General features: G+C 41.9%; 1 protein-coding gene across 4 annotated transcripts in view; it reads right to left on the bottom strand.

The window, feature by feature from the left end:
* Window positions 1-23,722, bottom strand: part of LOC143824016 (protocadherin beta-16-like) — a 234,763-nt gene extending 211,041 nt beyond the window's left edge. The window contains exons 1-2 of one of the 4 annotated variants that reach the window (XM_077310818.1): window positions 9,423-12,005; window positions 7,033-9,201 (exon numbers count right to left, since the gene is read on the bottom strand). In XM_077310818.1, the coding sequence (XP_077166933.1) occupies window positions 7,033-9,009 (1,977 nt within the window). In that variant the 5' untranslated portion in view covers window positions 9,010-9,201; window positions 9,423-12,005. Of the gene's footprint in view, window positions 1-7,032; window positions 12,010-12,677; window positions 16,062-20,997 lie in introns of those variants that run through there. The other 3 variants (XM_077310804.1, XM_077310803.1, XM_077310800.1) reach the window with 3 other exon arrangements.
* Window positions 23,723-25,038: the final 1,316 nt, after the last annotated feature.

The following is a 25,038-nucleotide window of genomic DNA, read 5'->3' as shown; positions in this document are numbered from 1 at the left end:
CTTTATCCACATCGTATTCTGTTACTTGCTTGGATCTTAGATGATTGGACTCAACTGAAGAGCTCTCTGTAACAGTGGATTATTTTTTTTCACGGGAGGGGGGGTGGAGCTCTTGATTCCCTTGAATACTTTTTAAATTGCCCTCTACTTGAAAAGCAGTTTCCAGAGGGGCACAGTGGGTTTCTGTTTAAAAAGCAGCAACAACTAGGAAACCACCAACGTGGGCTCAGACAACCAGCATCACGGTTCTACCATCTTGTACACTGTTATCCTCTGCTTCTTCCAAAGCACTGAAAGCTTTGGAAGATTCTCTCTTTCCCATTTCATCCGCACAGCAATTCTGCAAAGGAGGTTAAATAGAGAGAAAGTGACTCACCTAGGTATTTATCATATGGAAGAATAACCCACAGGAAGCATATAATAATATAAAATATGCAGCCAAGTAGGTACAATGGTTTTATAGACAGACTGGACAACCCCTTAAATTCTAATATGTAAGTTTTCAATCCATTCAGCCACAGCAGAAGAGGGAACAAGAGCTCCTTCCTTCATCGCCTTTCTTTTGCGACTTGGAATTTTATTATGGTCTCTTCCCAGGGATCACACCAAATTTTCCAGATTCACCTTTGGGATCACTATTGAGAATATTGGCTGACTATGTCTTAAGTTAACCACTCATAGATATTGGTTGCTTTTTTTCTCAGGGCCTTTCCGCATGCAATTAATGTAGGATCATACTTACCTTATGAAGACTTTATATTTTTGGCATTTCCCACAATGTCGCCAACCTCCCATGTCCGGCCAGGAAACCTAATGCTACATCCACCATTTTAAAGTGCAAGTTGAGGAATCGCATAAAGTGGATTCCCCAACCTAAAAAGTGTGAGCTACGGAGGGCAACCAGCAGGCCACACACTAAAGAAATGTATGGAGATGAAGAAGTGCTTGCCTCCAATGTCCCACCCTCGCACCCGCCTCCCTCTCCCTTTTCCTGGGGACTTTTTTTTAAAGCAAACTGCCTAGAGCATTGAATATACATACAATTGTGCAGGCAAAACCAAAAATAATTTCTCTCCAAAGTTGTTACACAAAGTATGCCTCTCTAAAGTCCCCCCACCCCAAATCAGGAATGAGATTAATTTTTTTTAAGATTCCAGACTCTTGATTCCATAAGGGGTGGCATTATAAAAAGCATCATAGATGCATAGGCATTTCAATGGAGAAGTATTAATTTTTTAAAAATTAGCTAGCATCGCAGGCTCTTTAAAACATTGAGAAAGGGAACTGGCTGCCTGGCTTGATTGACAGGCGGAAGATACTTGCATGTAAAGCACGTTGCTTCGTTCCGCCATTTCCAGCAGGCATGCAGAGTGTAAGAAGAGTGAAAAGGAAGCAGATGGAAACAAGACAGGAAGACGTTGCAGAATGGCCAGAGGCGTGATTATTGTTAGCGCTACGCCATGACACTGATGTAACATTATTTTTTCAAAGTACAGAAGTGTCCTTAGTGTGCATTATCAGCTATAACTGCTGATTGAAACAAAGATAAATCATCTTCAGCATTTTAATCCGAGCATGATGGTCAATAAAAAACCTTGGTGTATAAAAGAAAGGATTTATTTGTGTACTTATTTTAAAAGGAAAATGGCATGTACACTTGCATAATGGAGGGGTGAAAGATAGTTTCCAATAACAAGCACATGGAGAATTAGGGTTCTTTTAAGCACAATTAATGTACAAATGAGATATCTATCACATGTGCCATAGGGTGGAAAACTCTAATACAACACAATGTTATTCTTTTCCCAGCTATGGAAAATACAAAGGTTTATTTTTTCCAAATACATTTTAAAACAATAAACATACATCTTAAATGTCATTCTAATCTAATTTATAAACTTTACATAATAAATAAGAATGAAAATTCAAATTTCAGGGGAAAAGAGCTCAAAGAGAAAAGCATGGCTCCTCAAATATTCCAGAACCACCAAAGACTCTCATTCATTCATTCATTCATTCATTCATTCATTCATTCATTCATTCATTCATACTCCACCTCTCCTGGTGATGTTGGTGTGGGGTGGCTTATAGCATATTTATTTTACATAAAATATAAAATAATACTTAGAACATAAAAACAGCAGTTAAAAACACAATAAAATAAGCCCAGGGCATCTCAGTTTCCAAGAGGGATATCCATATAGAGGGAGCCCAAGATGTTGAATATATTGTTTCATGTATACATACAGAAAAGTAAATTTCAAAAACTCTGCATGTTATGCCCTGCTCTGTGTCGTTCTATTGCGATTCTCACAACCTATCTTCTACTAATTTGCTAATTTTTTATACTTAGGTTTCCTTTTCAGTTATGCTGCTTTTCTATCATCTTAGCCAATTATATCATTCCCAGATCTGTGACCTTTTCGGTAGGCATGCAGTTACAACTTCAACACAATGCAACCACCAGGTGAGAGAACCTTGACTGAATTTCCTCACACAGCCCAAGCCAAGCTCCTGAACTGATCAAGTCAAGGTTTTGTGTCAAATTTTGCCTAAAGCGCCATGCTAAATAATTTCATCCCTTTGCAGGAGTTGCTTATTTTACAGAATCAGGGTGTGTCTGGGTAAATAACAAATAATTCTGCATCTTGTGGTTGTCTTTCTCCAGTCCGAGAATTAAATCATCTCATACTCTCTTATGAACCCAACCAAGAGCTACAAGCATCTTCGGAGCCTCTGCTTCAGATGCCTCCACCTTCTGAGGTTAGGGTGGTGACAACCTAGGAGAGGGCCTTCTCAGTCAGGATATCAGAACTCCGGAGTCCTCTCCGTAGGGAGATTCATGTATCCCCTTCTGTTGTCATCTTCCACCAACTGGTGAAGACTTTTTCGCCGGTCAGTATACATTTACTGGCATTAAAAGACCAATGAAACTTACAGCGAGTAACTTTCACAGCAGAAAATTTTACAATTGGAGCAGGTACAATGATATAAGTATAGGTCTAATAACAACAAGACAATTTAGAAATCTTTATCTTTTAGACCTAAGCAACATAACTGTAGATAAAAACTCCATGAACTGCTCAGTAATTCCCGGGGACATCAGTCAAGAAGCGGCTGATAGCCTTGTCATTTGGTATATTAACAGAAAGTAACAAAGGCAGAATAACATGTTGGCATCATAATTAATACAACTTCAAATAATATGATAAAGTGAATCTGGTTCATTACAGCAGTAGCTGCAAACTCTTTCATTACAATGAGTGTCACTGTATCTGCCCATAACCATAGCCAAGGGGGAATATGTTAAATCTGGCTAACATAAAAGCTCTATGATTAGATGGAATGGCTAGATTAGAAAAGTATTGGGCCATAAAATCTGGAGGATACGTAAGAGCCAGGGAGCACGGGGAGCACATCTCACCCACACCAGCAGAGATTGATTGGCCTTCAAAGTCCCAAATTCTTTTTATTATTGTTGTTGTTTGATTTATTCCCTACCACTCTCAGCACACCGGCTCATGACGGCTTACATAAAAAATTCAATACAATAAACAAAATGCCTAATAAAAACCCCATTAGGTAAAGGTAAAGGTATCCCCTGTGCAAGCACCAGGTCATGCCTGACCCTTGGGGTGACGCCCTCTAGCGTTTTCTTGGCAGACTCAATACGGGGTGGTTTGCCAGTGCCTTCCCGAGTCATTACTGTTTACCCCCCCAGCAAGCTGGGTACTCATTTTACCCACCTCGGAAGGATGGAAGGCTGAGTCAACCTTGAGCCGGCTGCTGGGATCGAACTCCCAGCCTCATGGGCAGACAGCTTCAGACAGCATTTCTGCTGCCTTACCACTCTGCGCCACAAGAGGCCCTAAAACCCCATTATACCCTCATAAAATTACAAAAATATATAATCATATGGTGGAAAGAATAACAGATCATCTTAACAACCCCACTAACAGCCAGGGCAGCTAGGGGAGGGGTGTGACAACCAGCCACACCAATGGATGGACCAGCATGGGAGCAAATCTTCCAGGGGGGGGGAGCCCCATCTGATCTTCTACTGGCACTAGCCTCATCCATAGACCCAGTGGAAGAGCTCCATTTTGCAGCCCCTGCAGAAAGCTGAAAGCTCTCCCGAAATATGTAATCATTACCAGAGTTGGCAAGAGAGTCCAAGTCAATGCATAGAGATCTGATGACTTTTTCTTTTCTTTTCTTTTTTTGGCATGCCTGCCCAGTATTTGAATTATTGCTTTATGTTTTTACATGTATTTTAGACCTGGTTTTAATTGTTTTAATGATGTGTTTCTGTTGGTTTTAATGGTTTTTAAATGGTAGTTTTACTATGCATGTTTTAATTGCTAGTTTCCTTGGTGGACGTTATGAAGACAGAAAGGTGAGGTATAAATATATATATAGCGTGGAGAGCAGGAAGTGAGTCAAACCAGCAGGTGATTGTCCTTGATTAGTTGCCATTACCATTACCACCCTCAATTTTCACAAGGAAAATGCAGTGCCCCAAAACCCCTTTATTCTTCTGACTTTTATGTATACGTGGCTTCTTTTTCACTATCAATTTGATTCAAAACACTGATTTCCTCAGAGATTTAATTGAAACAAGCATGAAGGGAGGCGGTTGTCAATTTATTTAGAAACCATCACTGGGGAAGAATGAGATGACCAGTCAGCATCCCATCTCTAATCTGCCCTTTCTCTGCAAGATAACGGACAGAGTAGTGGCAAAGCAACACCTTGTCTTACTGGATAATACACCTGCTCTAGACCGCCTTAACCAGGCTCCTGTCCAGGATAAAACATAGAGAAGGTGTCCATGGATTTAGCTGATTATATTGCCACGACTGCAGACTAATGTTATACATCTTTGTTGTTGTCATTGGACCTGTCAGCAGCCATTGAACAGTAGACTATATCATCCTACAGAGATATTTGGAGGTACAAGTAAGTAGCAAGGGCCGTGCTCTGGAATGTTGTTTACAGACTTTGAGAGTTGCCAAAAGGAACCAGTTGTTGAGATAACATAAGGCTCAGTCTTAATCTCCCATGTTATGTAGTCACTGGGAGAAATCATTTGTAGCTTCTAAATTGGTTGTCAAGAATATACGGATGATACTTGGATTTTCTCAGTTTCAACCACCTGATGCTGCCGTAGCTGGCCTGAGTCAATATCTGACTGCAGTGGTTAAATGCATACGAGAAAACAAGTTAAATTCTGACAAGACAGAGGTAATAATGGTTGGATAGACTGAGGACTTCAAGAGCATTGGGCTTCCTGCATTGGAAGGGAGTCAGATGACCTTCATTGCTTTAGTTAAGAGTCTAGGGGTTACTACTGGATGTAATATTATTGCTGAAGAAGCAAGTTAATTCAGTTGCAAAAATTTGTTTCTTCCCCTGCTGGAGGGGGACCCAGACGGCATTTAGCATGGATTATGGCTATTTTTTTTTACCTGATTGATCTAGCCATGAGGATACAGGTGGCTAGGTAGTAAGGCAGTCTACATAAATCTGCCAACAACACTGACTTGGAAACTCCACCTTGTACAGAATGCTACAGCTTGGTTATTCTTGGGAACATGATGGAGTGTACATACTTCACCTATCCAGGGCCTCTTCTGCATGATGGAAACGCTGATGAAAACTCACTAAATACATCGTTGTTTTTCTGATCTCTGCACAGAAGAGTAAATTTACTCCGCAAAACTGATTTTGCTCTGTATGGTGAACTGCCTCTTCGGTGCTTTAAGCGTCTTTTAAGCGTTGTTTCTGAAAGATGCTTTTCACCAATTCATTTCTCTCCTGCCTGTCTGAGACGTAATATTAGTCATGCAGAGAGGCTCCTTGGTTATGCAGATTAGTGACTGCATTAGAGAACAAAGCAAAGTTGGCAAATCTACAGGGGGCAGGGCTATGAATTGTTTCATGTAGAGAGCATTGCAACATAGTTTTTCAACATACTATATTCAATGCAGAACAACAATTGTAATATAATAAAGCCGTCTAAACTGGTTGTTTTTTAAACTGTTTTATTTGGCTCCGTGCAGAATACCTCCTGTAGTCACCCAATCTGTTACCTGGTAATTCCCAGATTCTGTTCAACATGTTGGTTATTCCCTAGAAAGCCCTTCATGGCTTGGGACCTAGATATCTTCAGGACTTCCTGTCTTGGTATGCTCCCCTCATCAGAGCAAAACTCTTTTTAAAGTACCCCCTGCAACAGCTGCCTGTTGGAGATACAGTCAGTATTCCATTGCTTCTTTAGTTACATAACCAAGTTTTGTTGCACTATTTGTTGTACACATCATACCTGTCTTTTCATAATTGATTTATAATTCTGTTATCTTCTTTGAGTTCCAACAAGAAAGGCAAACTATAAAGGAAGTAAGCTAATAATAAGTAGCTATTTTCCCTGACTTTCTCCTTTTCTGAATAGAATGAGTAAATATTGTATTTGAACCATGGTCTAGATCTGGAGACCAGAATATTCTGAGAGTAAAGGTAGGCTGATTCAGGAGTAGCCTCTGTCCCATGGGACCTGACAGCAGGTAGCTCCTCAGTCTGGCCAGCTGGAGTAAGTGTGGAGGCCAGACTGCCTCCCCTGGACCGTTTATGCATCGGGAACTTCCCTGCCCCAGCTCTCATGCAGGAGCACAAATTGGGGGCAGATGAGGTGCACCAGACCAAATGCTCCCCCCATGTGGGTACAGGAAGCGGTGGGACAACCTGCAACAACTAAAACTCCAGCCTGCAGCCCAACATGAAACCTCCAGTGCATAAACGGTCCTGGACAAGCAACAAAACTACGCTTCATAAATAAACAAACTTAAGACATCAGCAGCAGCAAAAAAACAACAACAGATAATTCTCGGGGGGTAGGGGTTCAATAGGTCATGAAAGTTTAAGGATTCCCCAAGTTCAGGCTAATGCTTTCCTATCTCTCTAAGATTTTAAATATTACCATTATAAGGAATTCTAAAATTGGAAATAAGAATTAGAGTAAAATTATAGTCTCACCTGGTTCATGAGATGATCTTCAGCTGCCTGGCTGGGTACTTCCTGAGAAGCAGATGAAATCCTTACTTTCTCTTTGTTGTGAGGAGGCTCCACAGAAAAGACAGGAAAGAGGGGCCTGAGAAACCTGAACTCGCTACTCAGAGATCCGCCGGCTAAGCACACCTCATAGTTGTAAGCCCGGGAAAGTGATCCACCATCAGCATCTCCACAGTTCTCTGGGAAATTTGGTCCCACCGGGAAATTCAGGGTGGAGCTCTCTAAGTACCTTCTCCTTTTATGTACCTTGATGGCAACAAATGCCAACATAGAGACCAGAAAAATGGAGGAGATGACAGCCAAGCATATAACCAGATACATAGTCAGGGTACGGTCTTCCTCCCCCACCACTTCCTCCTTCGGGATCTCCACCATCTTCATATAAGGGTCAGAAAAGCCATCCACAAGAAGAATGTTTAGTGCTGCAGAGGTGGACTGGGGAGGGTGACCATTATCTCTGACTCCAATGATAAGTTTCTGTTTGACGGTGTCTCGTTTGGTAATTGGCCTCGTTGTTTTCACTTCTCCATTCTGGGCCCCCACACTGAACAGACCCGGTTCGGTGGCCTTCAGGAGCTCGTAGGAAAGCCAGGAGTTCTGGCCGGAATCTCTGTCCACTGCCACCACCTTGGTGACCAGGTAGCCAGCCTCCGCTCCCCGGGGAACCAAGTCATTGGATGGGGAAGAGCCATTCTGAAGAGGGTAGAGGATGAACGGGGCATTGTCATTTTCATCCATGACAACAACTCGGACCATAACTTCAGAGCTCAGGGGAGGAGAACCGCTGTCCGCAGCCCTCACTGTCACATGGAATTCTTTCACCTGCTCGTAGTCCACTGAGCGTATAGCATACAGATTCCCAGTTTCAGAGTTGATGGAGACATAAGAGGACACAGGTTGGTCACTGACCTTCCCAGGCAAAAGTGAGTAGATCAGTTTGGCATTCCGTTCTGTATCGAGATCATTAGCATGCACCAGTCCCATTAGAAGTCCCGGAATATTATTTTCCAGAAGTTTTACTTTATACAATGTCTTATCAAATACTGGAGCATTGTCATTAACATCTGTGATTAGGACATTAATAATTCTAATTGAAGTGAGCCTCGGATTGCCCCTGTCTGTGGCTGTGAGGGTGATGTTGTACTCCGATGCCTTTTCTCTGTCTAGGGACTGCTGGGTCACCAGTTGGTAGTAATTATTCACAGAGGCTTTCAACACGAATGGTACGTTTGTCTCCATGGTGCAGGCAGTTTGGCCATTTTCTCCAGCATCTCGATCTGTGACACGGAGGAGGGCCACCACTGTATCTGGAGGAGAATCTTCTGGCAATGGGCTGGTGAGCGATGTGACCATCACCTCTGGGGAATTGTCATTTCTGTCTTCAACTTCCACAATGACTTTGCAGTAATCAGACAGCCCCCCTCCATCCGTGGCTCTGATATTTACCTCGTAGTTTTTGTTTTCTTCATAATCCATGAGGCCAGCTACAGTTAGCTCTCCAGTATGTTTGTTTAACTTGAATAATCCAGCCATGTTATCTGGCAGCTGACTGAAAGAATAAGTGATATCTCCATAAGAACCCAAATCCTTATCAGTTGCCTCCACTTTAGTGACAAGTGAGTTGGGCAGGCAATTTTCCTTTATTTTTACCTTGAACACAGAGTGAAGAAACTCGGGTGCGTTGTCATTGGCATCCAGAACATCGATCACAATTTTCGCTGTGCCCGTTTTCCTTGGACTTCCCCCATCCACAGCTGACAAAATCAGGACATGCTGTGCTGCTTCTTCTCGGTCCAACTGTTTCTGCAAGATTAATTCCACGTATTCACCACCCTCACTTCGATTTTGCACATCCAGGCTAAAATGGTCATCAGGACTGATGAAATATTTCTGAACACTATTTTCTCCTTTGTCTGCATCTTCAGCCTTCTCCAAGGGCATTCGGGTTTTCGTTGAGGTATGCTCCGATATTTCAAAAATATATTCCTTTTTAGAGAACTGAGGGGAATTGTCGTTCACATCCTCTATTTCAACCTCAATTCTTTGCACTTGCAATGGGTTTTCTAGCACAATATCACAGAGTATGACGCAAGGGTCCTTCTGACCACATAAAGCTTCTCGGTCTATTCTGTCCTGTAATAGAACATTCCCAGATTGAGTATCCAGCTGCAAATATTCCTTTGTGCCTTCAAACACCAGGCGGGCCCTACGCTCAGGCAGCTCCTTTGCATCTATTTGCAAATCCTTCAGCACATTGGCCACCAGAGACCCACTTTTCCTTTCCTCGGGCATGGAATAGTGGAAGGACTCACAGATGGCCCCACACATGAAGAGATAAACAAAAAAAGACCAACCTTGTCTGCTGTGGGAATACTTTTCCTTCATCTCAGTGTCCTTCAAGGCACACTTGATACAGTGGATGATTCTCTGTAAAGCAGCTGCTGGAAGTGAATGTCTTCCCTGTAATTCCAAGGCAAAGCTTTCCTTTTCCTTTAACCCTTTTGGAAATAGATGCTGTAGCCTTTCAAGAATCTGTTTGCATTGCAGGTCTGTTGCCTTTCTCTCCGAGATGTCTTTCTTTGAACGCTACAAGGTTTGAGGAGAGTATATTCCCCAAAAAGTGTTATGTTGTGCAATAGCACCACCTTGTGCTGGACCAAGAATATAACTCCCACAATCTTTACTGATTACCAGAAAAATATTGAAATATCTTGCTGGATTTCCTTTTTGAAGAAACTTGAACCTCTTCCTTCTTTCTTGCAGATTCAAAACCATGTAAAACCAAATGAGGCATGCATACAATGAAAGTATACTTGGATTACTGGGAAGGAGTACATTTATTTGAGTTCATTCCTCAATGGGGCCCAAAAGTGGTTTACAACATTCTCCTCTCCTCCAATTATCCTACGAGGTAGGTTAGGCTGAGAGACTGACTGGCCCAAGGTCATCCAGCAAGCTTCCAAAAGAGATCAGGGATATGAACCTGCACCTCTCCAACCCTAATCTGACAGTCCTACGATGAAAACACAGAGGTTCTCATAGCTGATTCTCTCTCTGTTATAAAGATTTGTACTTTCAAACCTGCTTCCTAGACATCAAAAATCTTCTCACAGTTCATGATTTAGACTTGGGCTGCAAGATTGTGGATTTTGAGTTTCATCTGGTGTGTAAGTTTCATCTTACCATCAAAACAGAAGGCTATAACTATCAACACAGAGCTCAGTTCCCTCTCTGGACCTTAGGTAGGTAGGCTGGTCCAAGTACTTACCTTTACAGTGTTTTTATTGTTGTTGCTGTTGTGTGTGTGTGTGTGTGTGTGTGTGTGTTTTTTTTTATCCTCTTCAACCTGAAAAGCAGTTTGTTGCAGATCACTGTGGGTGGCTCATTAAAATAAAAATTTAAAAAACACCATTTGAAGTTCTCAGAACTAGCTAATGGTTCAAACTGTATCGCATACATCTCATAGTTCTCCCACAGTTCTCTCTCAGTGCATACCTGCTTCCTCACCATAAAATTTCTGGCCATGGACATAAACCTGGCCAGCATATATTCTAGTCTTAACGTTTTCACTATATATGTCTCTTCTTTGGATCCTGTCCATTATATAAACATGAGACAAATGTTCATCTAAAAATATTTATACTGTATAAGCACATATGGGATACTTGCATAGCTCTTATGCGCAGAAAACCCCAGAAAAGATAGAAGTTTATATCTTTGCAAATTTTTAGAAGATAAGAATGAGATTACATTCAAAGTGGCTGAATTTTCCAGTTTGATAATACAACAACAGAAGGAAAGATTACAATATAGATGTCTAGATTCTGCACGTACATGTGAGACTTTATTGAAGTTTTTATGTGTGCCTTATCTGACATATTGTACTCTACATTTGCTTGGATGGTACTTCCTGATGGTCTTGGACCAGAGAATAAATGACTTGACACAATAGTTATTTGAATAAGCATCACAGTTCAAACAGTCCACAGCATTCTTACATGAATAAATGTCAAGTGGTACGGAGTTTTGAAATGACCTTCTCCTGCCTCTCCTTTCCTGCTGCAGTCCACAAAAGCTCCTGAGATTCTGCTCCTGGGGGCTGGGAGACCTTCACAGGCAGGAGGATAGTCAACTCTACAGAGGAATAATACCAGCAAAAATTGCCCTCACATCTATTTCTGACAGAAGGGCTCGCCCATCAACAGAAAATGATGGTAGGATAACAATCCTACAGAAATCCTAACAGCAAACAAAAAAGGTCCCAGGGTAGATCCCTCAGGTTCTGTAACAGAAAATGTATAGGGTACCAGACACCTAGTCAGTAATGGTGATGCAATTTTCCTTTGGTCTAGTCATCATGATACACCTAGCCCTTGGTTAGAAGGGGAATTAGATGAGACTGAGTGGTAAACCTGGATTGATCCAAGCTTCTGTTGTTATACACATCATCTAACATTGTGGTATTGAAAAGAGTCACCACAGGACTCTGGAACAGTATGTGCTTGTGAACATTTTGATTGACACCTCTGGAAAGTTCTCACCCTACACAAGGACCTTACAGTGCCACACCTTTGTCATCTATCATTCAGAGACCATGGTGATACCTGAGTTTTCTTTGTTCATAATCAATTTGACCCAAAACAAAGATTTTCCCAGATTTGATTAAAATGAAAAGTATTTTCTGAGGCCGCCAACATAATGAGCATGTGTTCTGTGCACTTGAATCAATATCCAAAGCTTTAGCTTCCACACAATGGACAAGAATACATTAGGGTCATCTGTACATGGAATTCATCATCAGACAACTTGGGATGATCATCATCATTCATGTCTTCTATCCACATTTTTAAAGAACCTGCATAGTTCAAACAGGTGCTCAAGCAGTATTGGAGACCATTGTCAGGAAGCATCAACTCAGAGATTCCCATGCTACTTTTTAACAATATATTCAAATAAATATTGTATAATATTTTTGGAAACTGGCTGGGCTCACCAGAGAGACATCTCCCCAGTTCCTGGTTTTCAAATCATTCTGTATGTTAATACTGAAAGACTGATTTCCATTATCCATAGAACAAAGAATTGAAACATTCATCAATCCAGGTATCAACAACAGGACTAATAACACACATGCCTCCTAAGACACCATTGCAGCCCATATGGTCTCCCAAGTCTCTCTTTGTGGGACTTGCTTATGAGGAAGAGGTGACCAAACTGTGGCTTTCCAGATGTCCATGGACTACAGTTCCCATGAGCCCCTGCCAGCATGATTGTATACCACAGACATCTAGAGAGCCAGTTTGGATACTCCTGTAATGGGTTTGTTAGTCATTCAGATATTAAGGATTTCAAATTGGGATACATAAATGGGATGCCAACAATATTCTCCTAAAGTTCATGACTGGCTCAATAGGGGCAGCCTATAAATATAAATGAATTGATTATCTTCTGCATCTTTGGACAGTTCTTGGGAACAAGATGAAATCCCTGAATCCAAAGCAATCCAGTAGATGTTCTATTTATTAAATGAAACCAAATAATAGCAAAAGTGAAACACAAATGTTAAGGTGCATTTGACAAAGTGAATGCGAAGACAATTATATCCTTACCTGATTCATGACCTGACCTTCTGCTCCATTACTGGAGACTTCTTGGGGACCAGATGAAATCCTTTGTGCTCCCTGAGTCTGAGCAGGCTCCACAGAATAGACAGGAAAGAGAGGCCTGAGAAACCTGAACTCGCTGCTCAGAGATCCACCAGCTAAACACACCTCATAGTTGTAAGCCCGGGAAAGAGATCCAGAATCAGCATCTCCATAGGTCTCTGGGAAATTTGGTCCCACTGGGAAATTCAGGGCTGAGCTCTCTATGAACTTCCTCCTTTTATGAATCTTGATGGCAACAAATGCCAACATAGAGACCAGAAAAATGGAGGAGATAACAGCCAAGCATATGACCAGATACATAGTCAGGGTTCGGTCTTCCTCCCCCACCACTTCCTCCTTTGGGATCTCCACCATTTTCATATAAGGGTCAGAAAAGCCATCCACAAGTAGAATGCTTAGTGCTGCAGAGGTGGACTGGGGAGGGTGACCGTTATCTCTGACTCCAATGATGAGTTTCTGTTTGACGGTGTCTCGTTTGTTAATTGGTCTTGTGGTTTTCACTTCTCCATTCTGGGCTCCCACACTGAATAGACCCGGTTCGGTGGCCTTCAGGAGCTCGTAGGAAAGCCAGGAGTTCTGACCGGAATCTCTGTCCACTGCCACCACCTTGGTGACCAGGTAGCCAGCCTCCGCCCCCCGGGGAACCAGGTCATTGGATGGGGTGGTGCCATTCTGAAGAGGGTAGAGGATGAACGGGGCATTATCATTTTCATCCATGACAACAACTTGGACAACAGCTTCAGAGCTCAAGGGAGGAGAACCGCTGTCCACAGCCCTCACAGTCACATAGAATTCTTTCACCTCCTCATAGTCCACTGAGCGGATGGCATACAGATTCCCAGTTTCAGAGTTGATGGAGACGTAAGAAGATACGGGTTGATCACTGACCTTCCCAGGCAAAAGAGAATAGGTCACTTTGGCATTCTGTGCTGTGTCAAGGTCCCTGGCTTGGACCAGCCCTATCAGGAGACCTGGGATATTATTTTCCCGTAGCAGCATTTCATATGTTGACTTCTCAAATGCTGGAGCATTGTCATTCACATCTGAGATCAGGACATTAATTATTCTTGTTGAAGTGAGCCTGGGAGAGCCCCAGTCTGTGGCTGTGAGGGTGATGTTGTACTCTGAGACGCTTTCGCGGTCCAGGGGCTGCTGGGTCACTAGTTGATAGTATTTATTCACAGATGCTTTCAAGATGAAAGGCAAGTTTGCCTCAGTTGTGCAGGCAATTCTGCCATTATCTCCAGAGTCTCGATCCGTGACACGGAAGAGGGCCACCACTGTATCCAGGGGGGAAACTTCAGTTAATGGACTGGTGATGGACGTGAGGGTCACCTCTGGAGCATTGTCATTCCTGTCCTCAACCTCCACAATAATCTTGCAATATGCAGAGAGCCCCCCTCCATCCGTGGCTTTAATGTTTATCTCAAAACTTCTCTCCTCTTCATAATCAATGGTTCCTGCAACAGTAAGGTCCCCAGTATGTTTGTTTAGATTGAATGCTTTGAGCACATTCTCTGGTGCCTGGCTGAAAGAATAGGTGATGGCTCCATAGGAACCAAAATCCCTGTCAGTTGCTTCCACTTTGGTCACAAGAGTCCCACTTGGCGTGTTTTCTTTCAGTTTCACTTTGTACACAGAGTCACCAAACTGGGGGAAATTGTCATTGTTGTCCAGAACTTTAATGATAATTTGTGCTGTGCCTGTTCTCATTGGGGTCCCTCCATCAACAGCCGACAGAATAAGGAAAAGTTCTGCATTCTCTTCCCGGTCTAGTTGTTTTTGCAATACTAACTCTGCAGAGTTGGTACCGTCACTGTGACCTTGCACGTCCAACCTAAAGTGGTTGTTAGGACTAAGGGTGTAGTTCTGAACAGCATTTTCTCCTTTATCCGAATCCTGAGCTCTCTCCAAGGGGAACCTGGTACTTGTTGGTACCTGCTCAGGTATTTCAAAAAGGAATTCCTTTTTAGAGAATTGGGGGGAATTGTCATTCACATCCTCTACTTCAACTTCTATTCTGTGCACTTGCAGTGGGTTTTCCAGCACAATTTCTGAGTGCAAGATACAAGGGTCCTTCTGGCCACACAGAGCTTCTCGGTCTAGTCTATCCTGCAATACCAAGTTCCCAGAGTGAGGGTCCAGATGGAAATATTGCTTGGTGCCTTCAGAAAGGATCATGGCCCTGCGAGCAGACAGCTCCTTTTCACCTATTTGCAAATCCTTCAGCACATTGGCCAACAGAGACCCACTTTTCTTTTCCTCGGGCACTGAATAGCGGAAGGACTCACAGATTGCCCCACACATGCAAAGAAGGAAGAAAAAAGACCAACCTGGCCTGTTGCTGAGATGCATTTCCATTGTCTCTGACTCCTTCCAGGCACATCTAATCCACAGGACAGTTTCTCACAGCTATTCCTGGAATAGTCTTTTTCCTTGATTCCAAGCCAGATCTTCCTTTTTTTGGCTTTGTAAGTGCCTAATGTGTCTTTTTATCCTGCAATCTACTTGCAACAAGGAGCAGATTCCTTTAGATCTGAGATTTCTTTGTTTAATGGCTGCAGCTTTCCAGAGAGCACTTACTCCTTGATGTTTTGTCTTGTGTTGGGCAATGGCGCCACCTTGTGCTTGAACTACGATATAACCCCCATAATCGGTAACATTAACAAGGGTTATATAATGAAGGGCTGTACTGACTAGTACATATTAAGTAAATCATGCCAATAAAGGTATTTGCGCACTGTGCATATAAACAGCAGTCATAGTAAGAACATCCAATCATTGCGATATTTAATGTTTTCTTTCCCCACCTTACCATGTTCCCAGTGCATAAATGCTCAATGCTTGGAATATTTCAATCATTGTGACTTTTTAAATGTACAATATTTTTCCACAATATTAAACCACAACTGAGTTACATGTACAATGAATTATATTCTGAATGTTGCAAAGGTGCATCAGTACATATTCAGCTCCATATAACTTTATTTATTTCAAGCATATGTCAGCTAAACATTTGAAATATCATAATAATTTTTCATAATTTATGTTAGCACTTGTAATCATATGTATAGTTTTACATACATTAGTAACATAAAACTTAAATGGAGATATGAGTGGGGTTTACAGTTTTTTATCGTCCTTGCTGGAGGCCATATCTTTCATCTGTGACTTGCCTCGATCTAAAGAGCTCATTGAGCAGATCCTAACAGGGGTTCTATTATTATTATTATTATTATTATTATTATTATTATCATCATCATCATCATGATCATCATCATCATTTGAATAGCATTACATATTTCAAAGGGCCTCACAAATTCAGTAGCAGCTCCTATCGGTGCACTGTGGTAGATAATAAACAGAGAGAAAAACCTCATGGGACAAGATTAATTGTCCTTTGGATTCTTAAATACAAATTAGGCAGGTGTCCAAATAAAAAGAGTTATTCAGATAAAAATAATCTAACCTCTTAAATCCAAATTGACCATAATGTTGTTATATGGTGACTTCTATCTAAGAAGAAGAGGTTCTCAAGGTGGCTTACAATCATCTTCCCTTCCTCTCCCCACAACAGACAACCTGTGAGGTAGCTGGGGCTAAGAGAACTCTAACAGAACTGCTCTGTTAGAACAGCTCTATCAGGACTGTGATTGGTCCAAGGTCACCCTGGCTACATGAGGAGGAGGAGAAGGAGGGGGAGTGAGGAATCACAACCAAATGTCCAGATTAGAAACCACTACTTAACCACTATACCAAGCTGACAGTGCAAGACTTACAGGAAATGGTGGGGTTGTAGCTCAGTGGCAGTGTATCTGTTTTTTCATACAGAAGGTTTAATCCTGGCATCTCAAATTTAAAGCATCAAGTAGTGGGTGAAGTGAAAGACCTGAAACCCTGAGTAGACGATACTGACCTTGACGGATCAGTGGTCTGATTCAGTAACAGGTGGCTTCCTGTGTCCCTGTGACCTTGCTGGTCTTCTTCCTGCTGCAGACTATTGCACTCCTCCCACATAAAAGCCTGCTCTTGAGGGCTGGTGGATGTATCCACACAAATGGGAGTGAGGTGACCGTTCTTCTAGGATGGCAGGACACCAGCTCCTATCTTTCATCATTATCACCAGACATCCTTATTGATTGTTCCTCTTAATATTTGTGAAACAGCCTGGGGGGTGGAGAGTGTCCTGGGTGTCCGAGATGGAATAGGGCCAATCAGGGGGCAACCAGAAAAGCTGGATTTGCAGCTAGTCTTGATAATAAAAATACACAATTTAATGCAACATGTACAATTTCACAAGAGCAATTGGGGCCTTTAGAATTCACTTCCAGCAAGAAAAAAAAATTACCCCAAATCAATGTTATATCTAGGTTTCATTACCCAAATAAACTAACATTCTGGAATCTACTCCTCCACCCCAAGAGCATAATAGGATCAACCATTCCCTCCAATGGAGAGTGGGGGTTGGGGTGTTTATGGTCTTCTTTGTATGTAATAAAACTGCAGTTCTTGTTTCGGAAGCCAATTGGCCACCTGAACTCAAAGGCTCAGGACTGCATCCCCCTATCATGAGCAAGAAAGGCAGGTAGACATGGACCACTTTTCCCAGTCTAAATCTAAATCTAATTTGCCATAGAAAGTGAAAATGAAACAAGAAAACATAACATCAGTCTCTTAAGAAGTTTGGGAAGTGGCAAAAGAAATGTTTAAAATCCATCATAAAGCAAAGATGTCCCCAAAAGCACATTTTCATCATTGGCTTGATGTAATTCTTGAAATCCCTGAAGGCTTGGCTCTTGAAAGAGGGATCCATAATACAGTAGCGGCCATTGACAATGCCTGAGCCAAACGACTATTCAATATTCTTTTCGATAGATGGAATAAGGAGCAAGTAGGGTCTCCAGATCATCCTGGCCACCAGTGCATGCAAAAGGGGGAAATAATACTATCCCTTCTGATATTTGGCCTCCATAATCCCCCCCCCCAGGATCTGCTTCCCTGACATTGAATGAAAATCAAATATATATTTAATAAGTAGATACTTCCAGTCAGCTTTCCCAGCATGAGTGGTTAGAGGCAACGGCTCAGCTCCATCATACATACTTCATTTTTTGCTGAGGGAAAGGGTTACAGATCCCTTCCAACTCTATGAATCTATGAAAGACCAAACTAACCGTAGGATATCTGGAGGAACTGTGATTACCACACGAAGTCCAGAGCTGCTTGTGAAGGCAGGGGAGAAAAAGGAGGATGGACCAGTTGCAAAGCGCCTTGAGGGAAAGCCATCAGACTTATGCAGAGAAGAATTGATGTTTTGTCGGTGAGGAAGGCAGCCTACTGGGAGTAAGCCGACTGAGAAAACAATGGGGCATTGAAAAGGGAGACATGAAGCACTTTATTTATGTCCAAATGATGACTATGTGATAGCAGAAATGTATAAACTTTTTGCTAAAATATGACACAGAAGAACAGGTGAAAGGAAGTATGGTAAACTGGGCAAAGGATTTGGGGCACGATATATCAATGGAGCAATGAGATGTGGTTGAAGGGGCTTAAATTTACATTATGCAGTAACCTGAAAGAGAATTTGTATAAAATGATGTATCTGTGGTATATGTCTCCTGACGAGTTGGGAAAGATGTATAAAAATACTTTGAATAAATGTTGGAAATGTGAACACAAAGGAATTTTTTATCATACGTGATGGATGTGCAAAAAAGCGAGATGGTTTTGGATGCAAATACACTTTTTAATGCAGAAGATTTTGAAGACTCAGATAAAGATGAAACCTCATGGATTTGATAGATAAGCAAACTGCAAATTGCTATGGAACTTTTTATATGTGGGAAAGGCAGCGAGGACTGGATAATGAAAAGGGTGAAACTTGCAGAAATGGCTAACTCAATACTTTGAATTAGACTCGTGGTTCTCAACCTGGGGGTCAGGACTCCTTTGGGGGTTGAACAACCCTTTCACAGGGGTTGCTGCAGGGCAAGCAGCTTGGCTGGGCAAGGGACACACCACTGTCGCCTCTCCTCCTGAAGGCGCCTGCCAATTTCACAGAATCACAGAATCATAGAGTTGGAAGGGGCCATACATCTAGTCCAACCCCCTGCTCAATGCAGAATCAGCCCAAAGCATCCTAAAGCAATTTATAACTAATTTATATGCAATTTATAACCAATTTATATACAATTATGAACAATGGATCTTCACGCCACTGGTCGGTTTCAGTTTAATTTCTGTGAGAGAATACTTGCATCGTTTTATGGTTGGGGGTCAACACAACATGAGGAACTAGATTAAAGGGTTGTGGCATTAGGAAGGTTGAGAACCACTGAATTAGAAAAAAGAATTTTACTTCCTCTGTTGCTAATTGGAAACCCTATTTTGACTTTTTGCAGAAAAGTGAAATGAAGGAGTTGATGAGTTGTGGATTTGCAGGATAAGTGTAAAGAAACTTAGAACTCTATAATTGTTCATAACAATCTAAGAGCAAGTGAACGGTGTTCAAGTAGATTATTGTTTGGAAATTGTGGTGACTGAAAAACTGTAAGTGTAACTGATGTCCTTCTGTTTTATCTTTTGTATTCTTTATATTGTCCTTTCCCTTCTGGATCTTTTCTTTTATAACTTAATTAGATATTAATTTTTAAAAAGGAAAGGGAGACAAGAAGCTGAAGTTTGTGGCCAGGGTGGAGGTGCCCCAACTGGCCATGTGCTGAAATTGCAGGGATTTATGGAAAGGAACACACCACAGACTCCAGGAGGAAGCATGGAACAAGCACACACTGATATATTATCATGAGTTTAAAGTTACTGGCTGGCCAGAAAAAAATTTTTAAGTACTCATTTATAAACAATATTATCACATATAACTGATGAAGGCATCAAAAATGGAATACACCAAGCCAGTTCTGGCTTGATAAAGTGGTTGATTTGTAGAAAATGGCAAAACTCACCTGTATAATTAATAGAAAACCAATGACAGAATTTCAAGTACACTGGCATTTTTACACGAATTATCTTGCCAAATGAAAAAGATTAGGAGACAAGCAGGATTCTGGGAGGATGGGGAGTGGGGGTATATTGTAACTTGATGTGTGTGTTTTTTTCTATTCTGTTCTTTCTGCTTTTCTTTATATTCAAAATAAAAAGATTTAAATTAAAAATAAATAGAATATATCTAGGAGTCTGTTCTGATTTGGGGTTTTAAATATTTTTGGAACCTTGGTTTTTCATTGGAATAAATAATTGTTTGCCATCGTCAGCTTGAGACACATTTCTTCTGCTTCCGTTATAATGCTCTCCCTTCTGCTTTTCTGGAAGGAAAGTTTAAGGGGCTACCGATAGAAGCAAACAAGTGTGTCAGTGACTAAGGCCAAATAGAGACAGCTGAACATGTCCTATTTGAGTGCAGACTCTATCGTCAGCTCCGTACGGATTCACTGGCCTCGTTGCTTGCAGAATGCCCTAGAGGTTGAAGGAAACAGTGTCTTAAGCTAGTACTGTCAGACACAAATAAAGACCTAACGAAAATGATTGCCAAATTTGCTTGGGTAGCTAGAAAAATAAGGCAGAGCTGGACCAACCCTCTACCCTAATACCTTTACACTGGATCCATATGCAATTGTTCTTATTTCTCGTTTTTATCCATTCATAATTGATTTTATATCTGTAATTTTATGTTTTCTACTGGTTGGTCTATGACTGTAAATAAAAATTGATTGATTGGGCTGATGGGTCTTCACCGGGTGGTTTAGTTTCTGGGAAACGGCTGACCTCTGAAGAGAAACTCCCATTATCATCATCATCATTTCAACTTGTATACTGCATATCTCCAAGAATGGGCTTGCAGCAGCTCACAACAGTAGGATAAAACAATCAATAAAACTAATTCTGTCTTTAAAATCTTCCAGTACCTTAGAAAGATGAGAAATAACATTTGAGTCCAGACTCCAGAGGGACCTTTAAGACCAACAAAGTTTAACTCTGGGTATAAGCTTCCATGTGCATTCACACTCCAGTATGCTTTGCTTTCTATTACACACCAACCAATAAACCATCACTCCAGACACCGACAGCAAGAAAAAAACACAGAGTTGGTTCCCAAGTGGCCTTTCAGCATACTTAAGGTTGCTGATTTCCAGAATACCAAAAACTAGCAAGCCTGATTTTAAGCAATAAGGTGTTCATAGACTGTCAAATACTAAGGATTTAAGTCCATCCCAACATATGAACAAGGTGACAGTGATATTCTTACCTGGCTCATGAGTTGCTCTTCTGGTGAGTGCTTAGGAACTTCTTGGGAACCAGGTGAAATCCCTTGAACTACTTGGGACTGAGCAGGCTCAACAGAAAAGACAGGAAAGAGAGGCCGGAGGAACCTGAACTCGCTGTTCAGGGACCCACCAGCTAAGCACACCTCATAGTTGTAAGCCCGAGAAAGGGATCCACCATCAGATTCTCCGCAATTCTCTGGGAAATTTGGTCCCACTGGGAAATTCAGGGCAGAGCTCTCTAAGTACCTTCTCCTTTTATGAATCTTGATGGCAACAAATGCCAACATGGAGACCAGAAAAATGGAGGAGATGACAGCCAAGCATATGACCAGGTACATGGTCAGGGTTCGGTCTTCCTCCCCCACCACTTCCTCCTTCGGGATCTCCACCATTTTCATATAAGGGTCAGAAAAGCCATCCACTAACAGAATGCTTAGGGTTGCAGAGGTGGACTGGGGAGGGTGACCATTATCTCTGACTCCAATGATAAGTTTCTGTTTGACGGTGTCTCGTTTGTTAATGGGCCTCGTGGTTTTCACTTCTCCATTCTGGGCCCCCACACTGAACAGACCCGGTTCGGTGGCCTTCAGGAGCTCGTAGGAAAGCCAGGAGTTCTGACCGGAATCTCTGTCCACTGCCACCACCTTGGTAACCAGGTAGCCAGCCTCTGCCCCCCGGGGGACCAGGTCACTGGATGGGGAGGTGCCATTCTGAAGGGGGTAGAGGATGAATGGGGAATTATCATTTTCATCCACAACAACGACTTGGACCATAACTTGAGAGCTCAGTGGAGGAGAACCACCATCCACAGCCCTCACAGTCACTTGGAAATCTTTCACCTGCTCATAGTCCACTGAGCGGATGGCGTACAGATTCCCAGTTTCAGAGTTGATGGAGATGTAAGAGGACACTGGTTGATCACTGACCTTCCCAGGCAAAAGAGAATAGGTCACCTTGGCATTTTTGTCCTTGTCGGGGTCCTTGGCTTGGACCAAACCTATGAGGAGACCTGGAATATTGTTTTCCTTTACCTGCATTTGATATGTTGTCTTCTCAAATACTGGAGCATTATCGTTGACATCTGAGATCTGAACATTAACAATTCTTGTTGAAGTGAGCCTGGGAGAGCCCCAGTCTGTGGCTGTGAGGGTGATGTTGTATTCAGAGGTTGTTTCTCGATCTAAGACTCGATGGATCACCAGCTGGTAATAATTGTTCACAGGTGGTTTCAGCACAAATGGCAAGTTTGCCTCAGTGGTGCAAGCAGTTCTGCCATTGTCTCCAGAGTCTTGGTCTGTGACATGGAAAAGGGCCACCACAATATCTACGGGAGAATCTTCTGATAAGGGGCTGGTTAGAGACGTGACAGTCACCTCTGGGGCATTGTCATTCATGTCCTCCACGTCTACAATGACTTTGCAGTAAGCAGAGAGCCCCCCTCCATCTGTGGCCTTGATGCTTATCTCATAATTTTTCTCCTCTTCATAATCAATGGTTCCAGCAACAGTAAGTTCCCCAGTATGTTTGTTTAACTTGAACGATCTGAGCACATTTTCTGGCACCTGGCCGAAGGAATAAGTAATGTCTGCATTTGAACCCAGATCTCTGTCCGTTGCTTTCACTGTAGTCATAATTGTCTCTCTGGGGGTGCTTTCCTTCAGTTTCACTTTATACACAGAATCACCAAACTGAGGGAGATTATCGTTGGCATCCAGAACATCGATGACAATATTTGCTGTGCCAGTTCTCTTTGGAGTCCCTCCATCTACCGCTAACAGAACCAGATAAAGACGTGTTTCCTCTTCGTGGTCTAATTGTTTCTGCAATACTAATTCCACATATTTGCTATCCGCACTGTGATTTTGAACATCCAGCACAAAATGGTCATTAGGACTAAGTGTGTAATTCTGAACACCATTTTTACCTTTGTCTTGGTCCTGAGCTTTTTCCAAAGGGAATCTGGTATATGTTGGTACCTGCTCAGGTATTTCAAAAAGGAATTCCTTTTTAGAGAATTGTGGGGAATTGTCGTTCACATCCTCTATTTCAACTTCAATTCTGTGCACTTCCAGTGGGTTTTCCAGCACCATCTCTGAGTGCAAGATGCAAGGGTCCTTCTGGCCACACAGAGCTTCTCGGTCTAGTCTATCCTGCAATATCACATTCCCAGAGTGAGGATCTAGCTGGAAATACTGCTTGGTGCTTTTAGAAATCATCCGGGCCCTGCGAGCAGAGAGCTCCTTCACATCCACCTTCAAGTCCTTTAGCACATTGGCCACCAGAGACCCACTTTTCTTTTCCTCGGGCACCGAATAGCGGAAGGACTCACAGATTGCCCCACACATGCAGAGGTATAAGAAAAAGAACCAACCTTGCCTGTTGTTCAGATACATTCCCATTGTCTCAGCTTCCTTCTAGACTTATCTGATAACACCAGATGATTCTTTGTAAAGCAGCTGCTAGAATATTCCTTGTTGTATGCTTCTAGAAGTAATCTGTCCTTTCTCCTGGATTTCTTTTGGAAATGGATCCAGTGGCTTTCCCCCCCCCCCTGAAATCTCTAAGGATTTGCTTGTAAGCAAAACCCGTTGCATTTGTCTTTGAGATTTCTTTGTCTAATGGCTGCAGATTTCTAGATGAGCAGGTTTTTGGTTGATGGTCTGTTTTGTGCTGTACAATGGCACCACCTTCTGTTGGATCGGTGAACTAGTCCACTTGCATTATAAAGCGTGTAATGAAATATATAGAAACTTTCTCTGTATTTTAGCATGCTGATATTTCCATAGGGATACACACTTCCTTCTGTCACAAATCAAGGACAAACTGTATATGTTCAAGTATATGTTCTGAGGAAGTGGGTGTGCATACAAAAGCACATGACTTGAATAAAACTTTGTGGGTCTTATAGGTCAAACTCTATGTGTGTGTTAACTTCCACTAGGAGGTGCCTATATTTTGTTCTGTGTTTCATGCTTTGTTTCTCCAAGTACCTGGACAAAAAATGGTAAGTGGTACCCCATAGTTCAGTATTTCAACTATGTTATGCTTAGTTTATAGGTAACAATATTTTTTAATTATTCATTTAACATTTATTAATTAAAAATTAAATTATTCATTTAATTTAACAATTCTCATGAGCCCCCTGCTCATGGAGGTGTCCTAAATCAGCTGTGACTTGATGGCTAAAAAGTAAAAAAAGGACTGTGGAATACAGTTTCATGGAAGGTACCATTAGAATCTGAACCTCCAAATCGCTGGTTAGCAGGTGGCTATATCATGGGATGTAGAAAAAAATCTGTTTGTGTGCTATATAGATGTGATTAAGAAAATATATATATTTTACTTGCAACATAAGTACAATTTGCCAGGTGCCCCCAGATGTCCCTCCAAAAGTGGGACAATCTGGTTACCTTACCTAGGACCAATCTTCTCATCCACCTCTTTGAGAAAGAGAGCTCACCTATTTATCATGGTGGTCATCAAGAGTCCCACCTTGTAATGATTTGAAGCACACGTCTCAACATCTAGAATTGAGGTGCTGGTTCACACATGCAAGAACCCTGTTTGATTTATCACTTGCTTATTCGACAAAACGGCTTGCAGGTAAAGTGGTTCCACTGAAAAGCACCATGCTTCATCTAATAAGGCATTTCTGAGTCTGATCACTTCATTCAAACACCAGTTAACACCTGACAGCCACCAAAAAGCAAACACACATGGCTGAATTGTATTGGTTTTGATATGGTGCAAAGTCCTTGTAATCAAGCACAAAGAGGATTCTTGACCTCTTGACAGCTGTGTCCTAATCTTGACAGCACCACAACAAACATATCAGCATAAATTTCACAGAAACAGCTCCTTGGTTTAATTTTTTTAAAGATCTGCATAAGAGCACCTTACCTGGCTAATAAAGTTTCAAGTAATACCTACAGCTCTGCATTTTGATCAATTCTCATGTTTTCCAAGACCCCAACATCACTGTGTCTGTAGGATCCTGGGCGGTGAGGACCTTACCTGTTGTG

The sequence above is a fragment of the Paroedura picta genome, chromosome 14, assembly GCF_049243985.1.
Source record: "Paroedura picta isolate Pp20150507F chromosome 14, Ppicta_v3.0, whole genome shotgun sequence".
In the NCBI taxonomy this organism is placed as follows: domain Eukaryota; kingdom Metazoa; phylum Chordata; class Lepidosauria; order Squamata; family Gekkonidae; genus Paroedura; species Paroedura picta.
The sequence above is the reverse complement of the archived record's forward strand: the minus strand, read 5'-3'. Positions and strand labels throughout refer to the sequence as shown.